Source organism: Planococcus citri, chromosome 2, assembly GCF_950023065.1.
Source record: "Planococcus citri chromosome 2, ihPlaCitr1.1, whole genome shotgun sequence".
NCBI classification, from domain to species: domain Eukaryota; kingdom Metazoa; phylum Arthropoda; class Insecta; order Hemiptera; family Pseudococcidae; genus Planococcus; species Planococcus citri.
This window is the reverse complement of record NC_088678.1, coordinates 62,925,007-62,944,763: the sequence shown is the minus strand read 5'-3', so window position 1 is coordinate 62,944,763 and position 19,757 is coordinate 62,925,007. Positions and strand designations below refer to the sequence as shown.

Here is a 19,757-nt window from a genome sequence, read left to right as displayed (position 1 = left end):
TTCTCTAGTCATTGTATTTTTGAATTGTTTTATTTTTAATTTGTTTATTTTTCGAGTTCGTTCATTTTGTATTTTTAATACGTACGCACATAATTATGAGTGAATCGATTTCAACTCCAAACCAAAAAAGAAAAAAATGAACAAATTGATTTTTTTGGAGGGGAGGGGGAGAAGATGGTTAGAAATATTTGGGGAGGGGATAGTTAATTTTTTTTTGGAAAGGTAGGTGGCACGAAAACGTAGTGATTTTTCGATCAACCATATTCCTGTTGACTCCCTGTAGAGGGTTAGGTCTACTGATCGAAGTGTGATTATTTTTCGAATCAGAAAGTAAAAATTACACATTGTAAATCTGTAAATCATTGATTTTCCTACTTGAAATACCTACTCATTTAATCCAATTTTTTCAAATCCATTTCGTTCGTTTTAGAACTAATTTTCTGGTTCGAGCTTCGTTTTGTAATTCTTTTTCGTGAATTAATTCTCCTAAAATTAAGAACATAATTTTTCACTATCGGTGATCGATAAGATTAAGAGTATAGGTATTAGATAATATTCAAGTAGAATGTACTACCTATACCTACAATATCTCAAATTAGGTACCCATTTTGAAACGCTGAATAATCTGACGACGAGGAAAATTTAAGTAATCCGATTTTTCTGGCACAGACTTTCACGCCCAAATCGACATAAGTTTCACGAGACTTTTTTTTTCAAAATTGAATGTCGTTGTCGGAGTGAATAAGAAAATTATTTTTGAAGAAAAAACGAAGATTCGCGAAAAATACTTTTAGATGATTTCAAAGGAAATTGATTTTTCTCCCCCCCCCCCAATTTGAAAAATGTCCTCATTTGGATATAATGACGAATAATTAAAAAGTTCCCTAGATTTTATATCTAAAAAAAAAAAAAAAAAAAAAAAAAAAAAAATAGGTTATCGATGTGAACTTTTAATGATTTGAATAAATATTCATTTTGAAATTCCGTTTTCAAACTCGTAGTACGAGTATTTGGCCCCATCACTGATCACTGATTATTAATAATCCAAAGAAAAACAAACCAGAAGAATATTTCAAAGCAAACAAATTTTATTGGAAGAAAAATTGAGAAATTTTTGAGTTTTATTGTGAACTTTTAATCCGAGAAACGAAGCTTTCTTATTTTTTTGAACAAAAACTTTTAAAAAATGATGAAAATGTTTCCAAATTTCTCAAAAATGAAAATGAATTTCGAAAAATTGGAAAGGGAATATCAAAGCATGTAGGAGGTTCAAGCTATAAAATTGAAATTGATTTCCGAGTTTGTAGGAGGTCCAAATTATGAAATTGGCAAATCAATAGGAGCTTCAAATTTCATAAATAAAAAAAGCTCTAAATCACAAAATTTGAAAATTAATTGCGGAGTTTGCAGGAGCTCCAAATTACATTTGAGCACTCTATATGGAGTAGTTTTTTGCATATTAACAGAAATTTTGCAAAAATTGAGATTTTAAAGATTTTTTAGGTTCAAAAAATCGCAACACTGCTAAAAATGTGACCAAGAACATATTTTTTCTCAGAATAATTTATGAATTTACAAATGACTTATTTTGCCAATTTTTTAAAAAGTTGATCATTAGGCTCATTTTGTTTTGAATTTAAAGTTTTCATGTTTTTCAGCTTGAAAAATCCTTTTCAGGGATACGTTACTCAAACTGAAATTTATGCATATTTTTTTACATATTTTGGGCGAAAAAATTGCATAAAATAAGTTACATATTTTCATCATATTTTTGCATAAAAATCACAGCTCTACTTATAAGAGCTCCAAACTGTGGGAATCCGGAAATGAAATTCGAAGTTTGCTAGAACTCAAATATACAAAATTGAAAATGAATATTGAAATTTGCAAGAGCTTCTATCTATGAAATTGAACGTGAATATTGGAATTGGCTGGAGCTTCAAACTATAAAATTGGCAGCTGAACTTCGGAGTTTGCGGGAGCTCCAATCTCCAATCTATAAAATTGAATTAAATATTGGAGTTTGCAGGAGCTTCAAATAATGAGAATTTGCAAAAATAAAATTCGAAGTTTGCAGGAGCTTCAAACGACAAATTGCAAATAAATTTAGGAATTTGCAGAAGCTCCAAACTACAAAATTGACGAATGAATTTCGGGGTTTGCAGGAGCACCAAACTACAAAATTGACAGTTGCATTTTGGAGTTTGCAGGAGCTCCAAATTACAAAATTTGGAAACGAATTTTGGAGTTTTCAGGAGCTCTAAACTGCAAAATTGTCGTTTAACATGAATATTGCTGTTTGCTGGAGCTCCAAATTACAAAAATTAGCGAATGAATTTTGGAGTTTGCAGAAGCTTCAAACTACTAAATTAAAATACGTTATCTAAGGTTTAAAATACGACTAAGAATTTTTGAAAAATTCAGCATGCTGTACGGAAACCATTATTTAAATCAGGTCATTTCACATTGCGTATTCTTTGAAAGATGTTATACGACTTTTTTTTTTACCGCCCTCAATAATTTCTTAACCCATTCAAATTAATGGAAAATTTGGCTGTAACAGTATCAATTTCAAAAACAGTTCATTTCTCATCCTTTTTCAACACCCTGTTGGTGATTCGATTACCGTATCCAGTATTTATAATTACACAAAGATTGTAATCAGCTTTAAATGAACGTTATTTCGTTAGTAGATATTTAGTTGTTTAAATGGGTTTAGTCGGACGTTTGATGTTACTGTCGTCGTTTGAAATGGATATCTACAAATACGTAATAAATGTTGCATGCTCGAGCTAGCGACAAGATTGAATTTCGAAGAACGAATAAGCACCGCGCTTGTGAAGTACACCGAATGTCTTTGCTTCGCGACAGAGAGTGTAATTAAGTGTTAATCGTATTCTCGGAAGTCTTCTTCGTCTGATTATTGAGAAAGACGAACTGACGACGAAGAATGTGAATGTGGATGGAGATGGGGAGCGAGGGGATGATTCCAAATACGTGATGATTTAGTGGAACTATTTCTATTTGAGTTTAACTTCGAATGTGTGTATTGAATTGATCGCTGAGATGAGGTTCTTACTTCTTACTCAAATCGTGACAGTGTATTTTTCATACAAATGTATTGATCATTGAGATAAAGTTCTTCGTGATAGTTTATTTAATGCAAAATGCGTATCTTCTGTTTCCAGGTTATTACCAGCCAGCAGGTCCGCTGATATCGCACCACCATCACCATCACCATCATCACCACCACGTGCAGACGAACACATCGACGACGTCAACGGCCGCTCTACCAGCATCGACGGCCACGTCGACGTCCAGCTCAGCATCGACCATCTCGTTCGCCAAAGTCTCGCAGTCGCCTCTAGTACAACCGCCTACTCCGCCGGCCTCGAACGTGACGCAGCCCGTATCGGAGAACTCGGACAACGAGATGATCTCGGCGACCACTCCAGCCACCGAGATCGCTCCTTCGGCCGAACCACCTCAAGAAGAACCAAACTTCGCTCCAGCTTACCGATTCGGCTCCTCGGCCAATCCACCATTCCGGTCGCCGTCTCATAATTACCAATCGTACTACCCGTCACCTCCGTCAACCGCTAGTCTATCGCATCCTCAACAACAGGCTCATTTCCAGGAGATCTTGTACAGTAGTCAACCACCAGCAGGACCTCCAGGACCTTACCATCTGAGCTACCTGCAGCCCAAGGGTGCGCCGTATCACGGGCCTCCGCCACCCTTTCAACGAAGATACATTCCAGCTCTGCCACCTCAACAGTATTTCCATCACGAGTATTCGTCCTCGGCTCCGGTCAGCAATGCTGTCCAGCAGCAGGTCGTCGTACCGGCTCATCCTCTCACGTCGACCGCTGAATCGTATCATTCCGCGCCTCCGACTCCTTCTGTGGTCGAGTCGTATCCGCCGCCGCCTCCCCCGTTGTATTATTCGGGGTACGGGAGCGCGCCTCCGACGCCTTATTATCCTTATGCCGCTTCGTCCAGAAGTCTTACACTAGTTGGTGAGTAACTGATTTTTTATGTTTTGCTTTAGATACAAATACATAATTATAAGCTCGTGATAATTTTAGTACTCTTGTGACCGGTGTGTTGATTGCTAGAGTTGGAGGGTTATTTTATGGTTGAAATGAGGAGAAGAATGGTGCTGCTTGGAAAGAAGGTAGGCGGTTCCAATCAAATAAGAATGGGGATTTTTATGCAGAGATATGATTGAAATATGCAAAAATTTCAGTTCGAGTGACGTACCCCTGAATAGGATTTTTTAAGCTAAAAAACGACGTGAAAACTGTTAATTCAAAACAAAGTGAAGGCAGTGATTAAAAAATACACTTTTAAAAAAAATTGGCAAAACAAGTCATTTTATATAAATTGACTATAAAATTCATAAAGTTGAAAAAAGAAAGAAAAAAATAGGAAAATCCAACTAAAAGAAGTAGCAACGAGGCTCGAATTTAACAACTTTTTATAGGAAAAAAATCCGAAAAACTGTGCCAATAAAAATGAAATGCTTCAATATTTCCATTAAAAAAAATTTGATGACATTTTAGCAGTGTTGTGATTTTTTTAATTTTAAAAAAGTCTTTAAAATGTCAATTTTTGAAAAATTTCCATAAATATGTAAAAAAAAATACCAGAAAATATTCAAATATTCAGAAATGTGCAGGGTTTTCCCCTGAAATATGAAATATGCAAAATGATATTGAACTCATTCATCAGGAAATTTCATGATTCTTGGAGATCTTATCAAATATGCACTTTTTCCAATTCATATAAAAATTGCGAAAACGACCAAAAAATCTCATTTTTTTGCTATAATTACGCAGAAGTATCACTTTTTTGGTTTAGGCTGTGCCAAAATATCTCGCATTTTTACCAAAAAGTTGGGGAAAAGTCTCGCTTTTCTGACAAAAATTGCAAGAAAATATCTTCATTTGCCTAAAATTTACCGAAAAGTCCTGCTTTTTAACAAACTTGTCGATGTCTTGTTTTTTGCAAAAAATTGACCAAAAATTAAAATTGCTAAAAAATTCTACTTCGTTTTTTGCTGAAATTGTCGAAGTTTTTTTTTTTTTAAATTAAAAAACTTGCTTATTGGCAAAATGCCTAAAAAGTCATACTTTTTCGACAGAAATTGTCAAAAAGGATAATTTTTTTGACAATAATTCCCAAAAGGTCGTGCGTTTTGATAAAATTGTCAGTCTCGCTTTTTCAAAAATTGACAACAATGTTTACTTTTTAGAAGAATGTCAAAAGATATAGCTTTTTCTCAAAAATTATCCATAAATCTCTTTTTTTCACAAAAATTGCGGAAAAGTATCATTTTTTCGCCAATTCAGTCTCGCTTATTCCAATAAATTAACAAAAACTTCAAATTTCTTAATTGCTGAAAAATTACACCCGTTTCAAAAATTGTTCCAAATCTTGCCTTTTTGTCAGAAATTGGCAAAAAAAAACTTTCCTCAAGTTTCGCTTTTTGCCAAAAATTATTAAAAATTCTCGCGTTTTCAAAAATGGCAATTTTTACTGTTTAGCAAAATGTATAAAAAGTGTCGTTTTTCTGCAGAAAATTCCAAAAGTTACATTTTTCTAAAAGATGTCCAAAAATCTAGCTTTATTGTCAAAAATCTCTGTGTTAAAATTGTGTCTCGATTTTTGCTAAACATTGGCTACTTTGCTAGAAATTGCAACATTTCAATTTTGTGACCAACAATTGCCAAAAAATCTCATTTTTCTTAAAAAGACCAAAACTTACTTTTTTGACAAAAATTTTGAAAAAGTCCTACTTTATGCTAATATTGTTAAAGTTTTGCTTCTTGCAAAAAATTGACAAAAACTCCCACCTTGTAGCAAAATAATTGCTAAAAAATTTCACTTTTTTCCAAAAATTACAAAATGTTTCACTTTTTTTCAAAAATTGTTTCAAAGGGGTCGCTTTTTTATCAAAAATTGCCAAAAAAAAGTTCCTTTTGCTTGGAATTGTCAAAGTCTTGCTGTTTTCCAAAAATTGTCAACAATTCTAGCGTTTTCAAAAATGTGAAATTTTTACTTTTTAGCAAAATGTCCAGTTGAGAAGCCTTGCTTTTTTTGGAAAGGATTGCCAAAAGTAGACCCACATAATTTTCTGTCAATGGTCAATTGTCCAAAAGTCCTGTTTTTTGTATAAAAAAATCGCTTAAAAAACTTCATTGAAAATCTCAAAAATTTCACATTTGTCTATAAATTGTCCAAAAGTCCACTTTTTTTAGTCAAACATTGCTAAAAAGATCTTCATTTTGCTTAAAATTTCTAAAGTCTTGCTTTTCACCGAAAATTTCACGTTTTCAAAAAACGTAGAAATTTTTGATTTCTAGGAAAATGTATAGGAAGGGTCCAGAATCCAGATCTCGCTTTTTTGATATAATTTCGAGAAAGTATAAATTTTTTGCCAATAATTGCCAAATGGTCCTGCTTTTCGCAAAACATTGACAAAAACTTTTGCTTTTAGTAAAACTGCTAAAAAAAAATCACTTTTTTCTAAAATTGTCTAAAAGTCCATTTTTTTAGCCAGAAGTCTAAAAATTGTTGTCTTTTTGCAGGAAAGTCCAGAAATCCCACATTTTCCTACGTCCACAAATGTTGCTTTTTAGCCAGTTTTGCCAAAATTGTCGTTATTGCTTTTTGTTCAAAAATTGCAGAAATTCTCTTTTTGTTGCAAAAAATTACGAAAAAGTTTCTCATTTTTTCAAAAAGTTGCAGGCATACCAACTTTTTAAAACTAGACAATTTAAATGTGCTGTTTCTTTTGGCCATTTTTGTCTCCATTAAAATTGTTTCTTATTGATTAAATTTTCGTGCTTTTTTAGTTACCCAAGTTGTTTTTTTTTTGGAGAAAATTGACTGCGAGCCCTGGATAAAAAATATTTCGAATTTTTCTGTTGTTGGCCGATTTATTCTTCATGTCAGTCATGTCTTTTTTACATGAGCAACCAACATCTTCATTTTTGTTAAATCGCAACCAAACCCATCGTCTATCTCAACTTATGAGTAGATGTACATATTTCTCGCTCTCTTATCTCTATTACCTCCTCATTCCATCTGCATTTGTGTATATTAGAAAAAAGGTCAACAAACACGTACCGAACATCGAACATATGATACGAAAGAGTAGAACTCACACCGCGAACCACTTGATAAACAATTAATACGACACTATCGCATTACAACAGCCCAGATTCGATCCACGAGCGAGATAAAAAAATTCCTATTCCACTCAATTTCGTTATTGGCGCATCTCATCGTTTCGCTTCGTTCTTCTACATATATCTATACCTATACAAACACGTTCCAGAATTGAAAACGCTGTCACCTTGTGTACTAACACCAACGTCTCTTCGTATGAAAGATTGAACCTGGTATGATGGAAGGTGGTGGAAGGAGAGGAGCAAAGGGGCACATCTCGGCTGGTATTTTCGAATATCAAAATCTTCGTAGTTCGTATTCGCGATTGCGGTTTTAATAACACACGTGCTAGGATGATGAACAAGAAGAAGAAAAAAAAATGTGAAAATGTCGAGTCGAGTTGGAAACTTGCACGCGTTAAAAATTGACTTTCAAATTGGCTCCATGGTCGTGTGTAATATGGTATCGATAAATCCTTCTTTTATCGCTCGGTTGACGCTGCCGGTTTAAATAAACAGTTGGGAAAGTGATACGTGATGAATTTTCGGCGCAGGAGTTTATTAAAAAGGATGTCTACGCTTTTTGACTTGAGGGATTTCGTTGATGAGACTTGTCAAACGTAGGTATAGGTCATGGTCGTTGTGTTAGATTTCTCGATAGGTCAGCAAAAAAGAAGTTTGTTACATTTATTCGACATTCTGTTCAAAATACGATTAGATAAATCAACTGAATGAAATACTGATTTTCAAAAATGTTTGGGAATTTTAACCCCCTCCCCCCCACCTATTTGCCGCTGTGGTCTCTCACTCTGAGTATTCTAGCTGTCTTCAAATTATTAATTCTATTTTCTTCATGTAAACAGTATAAGCAATAAATTAATTTTTTTCAATATTTAACCCCCCACCCCATTTTTTCCTCCTTAATCCCAAGTTCTTTGTGTTCCAATATCTCCGGATTATTGATATTCATTTTTTAGTTGAAAATATTCTCGAATTGGATGAATTTCGACGGGTTTTGAAAATTTAGGGGCTCATCAACCCTTCCAAATGAGCTCCTTTGAGATCAATATGATTCTCTTTCAATGTACATATTTCTCCTCTTGGGAAAATGTATCAAAATCTACTAATATTCCAAATTTTGAGATAATTTAACATCTGCCAAAAATTTCTGCTTTCACCAAAACTATCAAAAGATCTCGTTTTTGTCAAAATTATTCTGCAGTAATTACATACATTGAAAAACATAGATTTAAATTTCTAAATTAATTAACAAAATCACCAACATAGACTAATACAGAAATACATAACAATAGTAAAGGAAAAACGTAACAAATTAATAACAATAATTAAAGAAAAAAAAGTTTCAAATATCATTAAATAGGTTGGAAGTGGAAACTTTCAAGAAAGTGAATAATTTTCTGCATAAGTCTTCATCATCTTCTTTCAAGTCTTCATATTTGAAGCCTATTTCCAATATATTTTCAACATTTGATTTGTATAGAATACACAAGTGCAATATGTGTTGAATCGTCGTTATGTTTACACTGCAACTGGCAAAAACGGCCATTTTTGCAACTTTGACTGTCTCTCCTGACCACAAAAACAACTCAAATTGAAAACCCCCAATCTGTTTTTTGTTTCAAGATCTGACATTTTTTTAGAGATTTTTCTGTGAAGAGTGAGCTGTGGGTAAATGAGGTGTGGCCTATTCATATTCTTGCTAAATGCGGTATAATGTTTTTATTTATGACTGAATTCTTTCTTTACTACATATATAGCATTTAAGTTGGCAGGATCAATATTATCAGAGGCCAGCAATTTTCTAGTATGGTTTCCAAAAGGTTTGTGGGTGGAGTATTGCTTTTTAAGGCTTGAATGAAAAATCTTGAAGTAATTCATGTGACTCAGATTCATAGCGATCTTTATATTATGTAGTGTTTTAGAGCGAGGCAGTTTCTTCTTTCTTGTAACGTGGTGGTGCCTATTTCTGATATAAGTTTTGATTTGGGACTTGTGCGTAAAGTGCCTAAACAGAGACAAAGAGCATGATTTCTGATGGAATTTAGTTTGTCTAGTTCTGATTTGGCAGCTGAATTATATACTTACATGATTGATCCGTAGTCAATAATGGATTGAAGGTGGCCGATGTTATCAAAAAAGTCTCAATATTTTTTGTTAAAATGAACAAAAACCTTGTTGTTGGCCAAAAGAACAAAAATTCCTATTTTTGCCAAAATTATCAAAAGTCTACACTTTTTGTAAAACTTGTCAGAAAAGTCATTTTTGCCAAGATTGTATAGAAGTTTCTTTTTTGAAAAAATTATAAAAAATCCCAACTTAATTCAAGTCTCGTTTTTTGCCAAAATTATCCTAAGAAGTCATTGTTATAATTATGTTATTTGCCCGAATTGTCTGCATAGTTTTGTTTTTGTCTAAATTGTCAAAAAAATCTCGTTTATGTCAAAATTATAAAAAATTCCCAAAATTTGTAAAAATTGCCAAAAAAGCACTTGTTTATTGCCAAATGTTCCAATTTCTGCTAAAATTGTACAGAAGTTTCTTTTTTAAAAAAACTACTCATCTAAAACTCCCAATTTTCTAAAAATTGCCAAAAAAAAGCTCTGTTTCTTGTCAAAATTGTGGAAAAATACTTTTTTTTGATATTTTTAATATTTCTTGCAGAAATGACCAAAAAAATTTGTTAGTACCCAAAATTTCAAAAATTCCTGCTTTTGCCAAAATTATCCTAAAAAGTCCAGTTTTTTGCCAAATTCATTGTGAAATTTTTTTTTCGCAGTTATAAAAAAAAACTGTTTTTTTGCCAAAATCAATAAACTAGGTGAAAAAAACTTCTGCGTTTAGCCAAAATTTTCAAAACTCCTGCTTTTTGTCAACATTGCCAACCAAAAAATTCAGTTTTGTGCCGAAATGGTCAATAAAATCTTGTTGTTAGCCGAAATATTCTGAAAGTACATACAGCTTTTGCAAAAATTGTCAAAAAGTCCTAATGTTTGTCAAAATTTGTCTAAAATATGCTGCTTTTTCCTTTTTAAAAATCAATCTTCGTAATTTTATATTTTTTCTCTCGATTTCCTTTTCTAATATTTATTTTTTCTAGTTCTCTTTAAAAATAGAAAAATTCTGAGCCGAAAAAAATATCGTGTTTAAAAAAAAATAATAATATTAGTATGGGTAAAAGCTTTCAAAAATGCTGAAAAATTGATTTTTCTAATAACGATTTGTCCCTCTTGGTGGGTCTATTTTGGTCAAAAAAATTTTTCTTCTCACTGTCAAGTCAAATTTGGATTCAGTTGATCAATTTTTTGTGGTTTGTAATTTCCATTGAAAAATATGTTGGTATGAATATTGTATAATAATTCATCATTCGGCTATTTTTGGAATCACTTATTTTCATGCAAAAAAATCGTAACTTGGAAAAATTGTGCCGAAATTATTATTTAAAGTCACAATTGAGTTCTAATACTTATATTTCAACATCATTTGCAAAGTTTAAATGCAAATTTATTTAATTGAAACATCTTATTCTCTCCCCCCTTCACCTATCCCTCCCTCTTGCTCCACCTTCCTTCCTCACCTTCCGTAAAAATATCAAGAGCTAACGTAATAATTTCTCGAAGGAAATTCGCCTCACAAAAAACCAACTCGACGAAATCCGCGTTGAAAGCACGCACGTTTTGGCACCGAAATTTGCCTCTATAGGCTCGCCAAATCGGTACGGCGCGGCGCGGCATTAATTTTTTAATTCAATTTAAAAACTTTACCGGGTCAAGGTCGATACATCGTGCCCGGAAAATGACGATAATACGCCCCTCTTGAGCAACAACGCGGCGGCATCCGCCCGACCGGAAGTATACGATACCTATAGCTTTAAAGTCTCTAAAGCACACGTACAATAATATCCAGCTTACATAATACGACCTAACTATAGAGGTATAGTATTTAAATAGCAATTTTAAACACTTCTTAGTTAGTCATCCTATCGTAGTACACAATGGTGTATTTTGTGAACGAGTAATTTTCTCATCCCCTTGGCTACCTCGCCTTAAGGTACCTACGAACGAGTACAATTCATCGCCGTATAAACTGCGTAGGTTACCAGAGGTATACCTACTTTATAGGTAGGTACGAGTATAAGCTAAAGCTAGCCGGGTGCTTTTCCATAGCTGTGGCGCGTTAACTCGGTGAAAAGTTTCTTTTTCCTCATGTTTGAACTAAATTGAATGTAAATTTTGTTTTTGAAAAAAGTTTTACACGAGTTGAGCTTTCGTTAGCGTCTCTCTTCGTCCCTCTCTGTGTCCTGGCTGGTTCTCTTTCTCTCTACAACGAGGTGCTTTTTTCCGCGTAGGGTATTTTTTTTCCTATTCCCGCCGCCGCAGAAAGAGAAGAGAATGTTATTTAACGAGCAAGCTGTGTAAGAAGAGGTTGTGAGGGTGAAGAGGGGATACAGACATTAACGTGTATTAAAATTCATATTAAAATAGCTGTTCTCTTTCGGTGGCGCGCGCGAGTAATACTTGATTTTAATGTGTTTACGTTTTTTTTTCTCCCTCTTTCGCTTCTCTTTCGCGATGCAGTGTTTTTCAAACGCGACTCTCTTTCTCGCTGCTTTCGACTCTCGAATTTCTCACCCACGAATTACCTGCAAAAGTTTTCAAATTAAGTTTAACATTTTCGAGTTAACGACGTGTGTACATGTGAGAGAGGTGGTTTGGCGAGGAGAATACATACAGTGTAAAAGCCTTTTCCTCTTCACCCTTTGGCTGTTTTTCTGGTCGTGTTTTAGACTCATTTTAGTATTTCCGTGTACTTGTATGTGAGAATTGTGTGGGTGAGGGAAGAAGGGAGGAGGGGAGTTTCTCTGTAATGAAAATTGTTCCGGTAAGGGATTTTTTCCTTCAACGTTGTCCTGGCCTGATAAATATAAGGTTGCCAGGGGGTTGCAGAGCAGGTGTTTTGGACTAGCGTGAAATATGGTTCAAAGAATGACCATAAGGTGGAGAGGTGAGAAGAGAATGAGATGGATGCGTTTGGGAAATACCTACATATACGATAAACTAATTCGTATCACAGGTTTCGAGGAAAGTTGCCTTTTTTCGGAGGTTTTTTACTTTTTCGCTCGTTGTTAGAGTTTGTTAAACTTTCGAACGAAAGTGGTTTTTATTTGGTAGACGAGACGACGAGAGTGAAATTGATTTTTGTTTTAGGATTGATTTTTTTAGTGCTTTCTGGGATTTTTACATTAAGCACCAAGTAAGGTGTATAAACTGGCAAATAATTGATGAACAAGGACGTAAGAAAATTGAAAGAGTATCCAAAAATGTATCAATAGGTCAAGTTTCAAGAGCTTAATTTAATTTTTCGAGTATTGACTGAAAAATTCCAATCAGGCTAATTTTTTACAAACCAAAAAATAAATAAATAAATAAAAAACTCAAGATTCGAACGAATTGAGGCAAATAGCTCAAATTTAGTTTGTGTCCTATTTTTTGAACCCCTGAACCGATTGGTGATGAATTTGTGGAGTCGTTTTATAGCCTTCAATGGAGTTTTGGATTTTCCAGTTTGTGAAAAATTTTAATAAAAAGACCGAAATAGAATTTGATGCTTATCAACTCGAATAAGTTTTGATCAATTTGGGCGCGTATCTTCTGAAATCGTTTTTGTCGTTTCTAATTGATTTTTCAAGCCCTGAAAAAGTCAAAAATATAATTATAAGTACATATTGGAAATTTCAAAATCCTGCAAACAGACCTTAAATTAGTTTTGTAGGTCGAAAATAGTACACTAATCAAAATTTTGGAACTTTGTTAGCACCCAACAAAGTTTCCATTTTTTTTTCTTTAACAAATTGTTGGAGAAAATTATTGGATTTGAACTCTTTCAAAGTGGATTTTGAAAATCTGTCATCAAAATGGACAGAAATTGTTGTAAAGATGGTACTCTTGAGTTTATAAGTGCTGAGCTGAATTCCATTTCTGTTTTCCTTACAAACATTTTAGATGCCTACCTTGATTTCATCAAATTTTGGATTTTTTTAGAGATATGGGCTTTTGAATTTAAGGAAGTTAAAAACTAAAAATTGAAATTTATCAGCTCAATTTGACCAGATTGGTACATTTTTGAATATTCTTTCCATTTTTATTAGTTTTGTCACGATATTTTTTTTGCTAATTAGGATGCCTGGGGGGGGGGGTTATTTTTGAATTCTCGTGGCCTTTGCAACTAATACATATTTTTTCAGTTTTTTTTTTTTAATTGTTTATTATCTACCTTTTTTTTTTTTTTTTTTTTTTTGTTTTGGGTGTTTATAATTGCACGATTATTACACCCGTGACTAGAAGGGTTTAGATTTGGTTTATTAGGTTGGTGCTTTTAAGTAGGGTTATAAATTTTTGGATTTCAGAAGGGTTATCTGGAATGGTCATTGAATTTGGGTCTATTTGGAGAGATAGTCTTGTTTGCTGTAGTTTAGGACAGGTGAATAGTAAATGTTGGATGGATATAGGTTCATTTTCACAGAATTGACAGGGGGGTTTCGGAATTTTTTGATAGAGATGATTGTGTGTGATTTTAGAGTGGCCTATTCTTAGACGGGTTATAATTATTTCTTCTCTTCTGTTTAGGTGATTAAGGTTTTTCCAGGGGTAGATTGTTTTTTTGTGTTGAAAGAGTTTGTTTGATGTCTGTGATGACCAGAAATTTTGCCATTTAGAGTGAGTATTTTGTTTGAAGAAGGATTTTATATCGTCAGGGGTGAAAATGGTGAAGGGAGGGGGGATAGTGGCTGATTTTGCATAGGTGTCAACAATTTCATTTCCTTCAATGCCGACATGACTAGGAGTATACATAAGGTGGATGGTGTAGTTTGAATTTTGAAGATCTAGCAGAATTTTGTGAATATTTTGAACAATAGGGTGATCTGAAAAAATGTTTTGTATGGATATCAAGGAGCTAAGTGAGTCACTTTGTATTAAAAAGTTTTTGTTTTCAAGCTGAGTGGTGGATATGTTCAAAAGACAATGGTAAATTGCAAGAAGTTCAGCAGTAAATATTGAAGAGACCTCATGAATTTTAAAATTGAAAATTTTTTCATTTATTGAAAAAGCATATCCTGTATGTAGGTTAGAGATTTTGGAACCATCAGTAAAGCATAAATTGAATTCTGTGTAGTTTGATATGAGTTCAAGATAGTGGCTTTTGATTTCTAATAGGGAATGGTTTCTTTTTGGATAATTTTTCAGTTGAAAGTCAATTTGTAAGGGTTTTAATAGCCAAGGAGGGTATGTTATGGGTTTTTGGATGAGATTTTTGAGATCAATTTCAAGGTTCTTTATTTCAGAGATGAACTTAGCAAGTGGGTTGTCATTTTGTTGGAAATGATGTAAGCTGAATATTGAGATAAGATTTTGGAGGGGATGTGATGGATTAGCTGAGGCTGATGTAATGAATTTATTTGTTACTAGTGATTTTCTGAAATTTGAGGGTAGTTCTGCAGCTTCACAGTAGATGCTATCTATGGGTGAGGAGTAAAGAGCTCCAATGCAAATTTGTAAAGAAGAATTTTGAACAGTTTTTAAGATATTGGCGGTTTTATTGGAAATTTTTGTAAAGCATGGACTGCCATAGTCAATTTTGCTGCGTATGAGAGATTTATATAGATGGATTAATAATTTACGGGAAGGGTTATATTTAGGATTTTTTATTATTTTTAATAAATTGATACGTTTCAAGAGTTCTGATTTTACATTTAGAAAATGGGGGGTCCAAGTTAGTTTTTCATCAAACGTAAGTCCGAGAAATTTGGTAGAAGATTTGAACTCCAAGGAGCGACCTTTAAATTTTAGAGTGGGTTTTGGGTTGATTTGATTTTTTCTAGAAAAAAGTACACAATGTGTTTTGGATTCTGAAAAACTTAACCCGTTTGTTTCAGCCCATTTTTCAATTTGGTTTAGGGTTTCCTGAATTATTTCTACAATAAGGTTGGTGTTTTTAGATCTAAGAGAGATGTTTAAGTCATCTGCAAAAATTCTCAAAGAGAGTGGTTTAGTTATAACATCACAAATGTCATCAATTTGTATCAGAAACAAGATTGTACTAAGAACAGAACCTTGAGGAACTCCATTTTCAATTTCAAAGGATTTTGAGTAAGTATTATCTAGGCGAACTCTGAAAGAACGATTTGTTAGAAAGTTTTGAATAAAGTATGCCAAGTGTCCACGAATTCCAAAGGAGTGTAATTTTCTGAGAATTTTGTAACGCCAAGCTTTATCAAATGCTTTTTCAAGGTCAAAGAACACTGAAAGTACATATTCTTTATTTTCAAAAGCAGTGTTAATTTCATTTTGTAGGCTAAAAAGATGGTCCAGTGTAGATCTTTTTTTTCTAAATCCACTTTGAAAGGTACTGAGAGAGTTTGTGCTATCTATGAACCAATTTAGTCTTTTGATAACCATTTTTTCTAAGATTTTGCAAGGGACTGATGTTAAGGAAATGGGTCTATAACTAGAAGGAAGATGAGGATTTTTACCTGGTTTTAGGATGGGAATGATAATAGCACTTTTCCATGTTTGAGGAAATAAATTTGTAGTCCAAATTTTGTTATATAAGTTCAACAGGTCGTTTTTTCCATTTTCATCCAAATATTTCAACATGTGAGGGTGGATGTCATCAGGCCCTGGAGATGAGTCTTTTATGTTGTGATTTAAGCAGTATAGTAATTCTTGCATAGAAAAAGGGGTGTTATAGGGCTCTAGGTTTTCAGATGAGAAATCAAGTGTTTCATTTTCAGCTTGTGCCTTGATCATTTGGAAAGTAGGACTATAAGAGCTTGTAGAGGAAACCTTTGCAAAAGATTGGGCCAGGACATTGGCCACTTCTTGAAGAGAGGTAATTGTTAAATTTTCATCAGTTAGGTAGGAAATTTCAGTTGGTATGTAACATCCTTTTAAAATTCGAATTTTTTTCCACATTTCTTTCACTGATGTGCTTTGAGTGATTTTCAACATGAACTTATTCCAGCTCTCTCTTTGTTTGGATAGGTTGATTCTACGTGCAATAGCACGCTTTTTTTTGAAATCAATGAGGTTTTCCATGGTGCTATTTTTCTTGAATTTTTTTAATGACCTTTTGCGTTCAAGAATTGCAGTTTTTAATTCCTGGCACCACCAGGGTACAGATTTTTTTGAAATTTTGGAGGAAGATTTTGGAATGCTTTGTATAGCTGCTTGAATAATAGAATTAGTAAATTGTTCAACTATAGAGTCCAGGTCCTCAACTGAAAAATCAATAGGGAGAATTTTTTTATTGAAGTTGGACCAATTTGCTTTATCAAGAATCCATTTGGGGCATTTTTCTCTATTTGGTTTTATAATTTGATCAGAAAAAGTTATATTAATTGGGAAGTGATCACTATAGTGTAAATCATCTTGAGGATTCCAAGAGAGGAGATGAGAGATGTTTGGAGAGCAAAAAGTCAAGTCAATATTTGAAAAAGAACCAGTAGAAATATTGAAATGGGTTGGCTTTGAAGAATTTAAGAGTATGGTATCATTTTTTAGGAGAAATTTATCAATTATATTGCCACGATTATTAGTTGAGATGGAACCCCAAGTTTTAGAATGGGCATTAAAATCTCCCAGAACAATGTAAGGGTTTGGTAGTTGAGAGAAAATGTCTTCAAGTTCTTGTGTAGAAATAATTTGGTGGGGAGGAACATAAATATTACAGATTGTGAGATTGGTAAAGGCAGAATTTGGTGAGTTTATCAACACTGCATTTGCTTGTATATTTCCAGTAGTGATATTCAGATGAGAGGCTGTTTTTGAGTCTTTAACAAAAATAGCTGTACCTCCACAGGCTTTTTCTCCACCATTAAAATCAAAACGAAAAGATGAATAATTTTTAAGCTTGAAAGAATGATGGGAACGAAAATGTGTTTCCTGTAGAGCAATAATTTCAGGATTTAGGTGATAAATCATAGTTTTCAACTCGCCAGAGTGGCTATAAACACCATTAATGTTCCACTGTATCAAAAATGTCATTTTTTTTTTTTTAATTCAACTTTTTTGTTTTTTTTTTGTTGTTTTTATTAATTTTTATGTTTTTTTTTTTTTTTTCAATTTTTGCTACGAAAAAAAAAATTTAATTTTGTACCTCAGTGACTAATTTCCCTAGGTGTGAATACAACTTAAAATTAAAACTAAAATTAACATACATTGCTCCAAGTACCTATATAATTAGATCAATCAGGTAGTTATTTGAGGAAAAATAACTAAAATACTTTAATAATTGATGAAAAAAGAAAAAAAAGAAAGTTGTCCGAAGTATCTGGCGAGTTCTTGATGATTTAAATTCAAGTTTAAGAGTTCTCATCTGAAAGTTGTTGATCTTGCTCTGTAGTAGGTGGTTCATTAGAGGTGAGGTTTTTGAGCTTATTTTGAAGCTTTGTAAAACGAGTTTTCATGGATCTGTGAGATAGATAACTGTAGTTGTCTTGTAGAATTTTAATAACTCCTTTGAAATCTGCAGTGAATTGAAGTACACTTTGGCAGGGATCTTTTTGGCCTTTTACCATGTCCATAAGTAGACCAAAATTGCTGAAAGAAATGGGATAATCTGCACTGTTTTCCTTGAAGTTGTCTTCTATTGGAGCAAGTAGTTGTTTGATGGAAATTGGCTCTAGATGTTCAGTTTCAGGCTCAACTCTTATGCGTTTTTTGTCCTGTTTATCTTTTTCTTCAGTGGTGATATTAGGTAGGTTAAATACCTCTTCAGATAATTGTGTACTTGTAGATAAGGGTCTTTTAGCTGCATTTTGGATAGGGTCAAGGTCCATATGTTCTACTTGTTTATCATGGATCTGTGTGGTAGTCAGGCCTACATTTTCAATGTTTTGTTCTGTTATTTTTACATCACTGGAACTGGAGTCAAGTTCTGGATCTATTTTGGTATTTTCTGCTGTCTTATTGTCATCTTTTTTTAGCAAAATCACAGGTTGCTGTAGTATGTCCGAGTTGGTGACATATAAAACATTTAACTTGAGCATTATTGTAAAAAACACGATATTCCTCTTCATCATAAGTAATCATCTCCGAAGGTGGTAATTTAGATTCAGATTCAATAGGAATAAATACAGATCTTCTTTCAGAAAGGACATTTTTCAGTTCTTCTTCTTGAGAAATGTGTAGGAATCTCATCTGGGATGTAGGTATAACATCATGGGTTGCCATTTGTTTAATGATGATATCATGAGGTACATGAGGAGGTACATTTGAGATTATTATTTTTTTGTCTGTTTGCTCTTTCTTATACCAACGTGCTTGAATCATTTTCCTATCTATTTCAATGGTACCTCCGGATTTTAAGAAGTTTTCAGCTATCTCTCTTGATTTTAAATACATTCTAATTCTCTCACCTGAGATTTTTGCGCAGTGTAAGACATTTTCTCCAATTACATTTATCATCTTCTTTGCATAGTATGCTATAGGTACATTATCAATAGCCGGAAAGATAATTGCTTGGTTGGCAGAGGGGAAGGTATCTGTCTTTCTTGTTATAGATGAGTAGGTTGTGACTGGTCTGTAGTCAGTACCAGTAGAGGGGTTACTTGTCATTGTGTGGTGTGTAGCCGGCTCAGCCAAGCTGAGACCGGAGATAACAATTTGCAACAGTCACTATCAGTGTGAAAATAAAACGTTATCTACTGATGATAAAATAAAACGATTATATGATCAAAGTTTCTCTAAAAATGTAGCATGAGCACAGAAACGAGCGAAAAACATGACTGTCTCGGAACACGTTCAACACAAGAATGTTATTATCTACCTTGAATAGATACATAAGTAGAATTGAAAATTTGAGACTTGCAAAAGGCATATCTGTGGCACCTTCCCATTACATCTACATGTCTTTGAACCTATAAGATCAATATGAGGGTCTGCAAGCTGGTCTGGCAGCCGAAAAAAAATCGGAAAATAGCTCGAAAATCAATTTTTTAGGGGATGGGAGGGCGTCTGAAAGTCAAATAGGGGAAAATGGTTTAAAAATTGACTTTTTTGATCCTACATCGGAAGATGTCAAATGAGGTTGGAAGATTGAAGCTTGCAAAAACTGAAAAAAATGACCTGAAAATTTGACTTTTTCGATTCTAAGGTGGGGTGAAATATGGTTAGGAATTAAAAATCAGTAGAAGATATATCTGTGATTCTTTTCTATGCCGCAGGGTGTCTAACGGTCCTTCCGGTCCTTCTAGGTCAGTAAAAGTTTGTCTTTTTGCCTATAGGTCCTTCTTTTCAAAAAAGTCAGTAAAAAGTCCTCCTTTTTGCCCGAAGGTCCTTCTTTTTTCGAAATTTTCAAATAATTCGGTCATTTATTCGAAATTAGGAATGGTGTTGTTTTACATCTCATTTTATCAATTTTCCACAGCTTTCGCCCTCGCGTTGCTCGGGCTAAATCATTTTTCTTTTCTTTTCTCTAATCGAAATTAGAGGGTAGAAAAATTGATTCCTTAAATCCAAAATAATGTTGGTTTACCCCTCAGGAATTGTGAATTTTCAAAATTTT

At 33.6% G+C, this 19,757-nt stretch overlaps 1 protein-coding gene across 3 annotated transcripts in view; it reads left to right on the top strand.

Annotated features, from left to right (window-relative positions):
• The window catches only part of LOC135836989 (uncharacterized), a 321,905-nt gene that overhangs the window by 278,358 nt on the left and 23,790 nt on the right, over positions 1-19,757 (top strand). For all 3 annotated transcript variants that reach the window (XM_065352091.1, XM_065352089.1, XM_065352090.1), the window contains one exon: positions 3,189-4,019. In XM_065352091.1, coding sequence (XP_065208163.1) covers positions 3,189-4,019 — 831 coding nt within the window. The remainder of the gene's footprint in view (positions 1-3,188; positions 4,020-19,757) is intronic.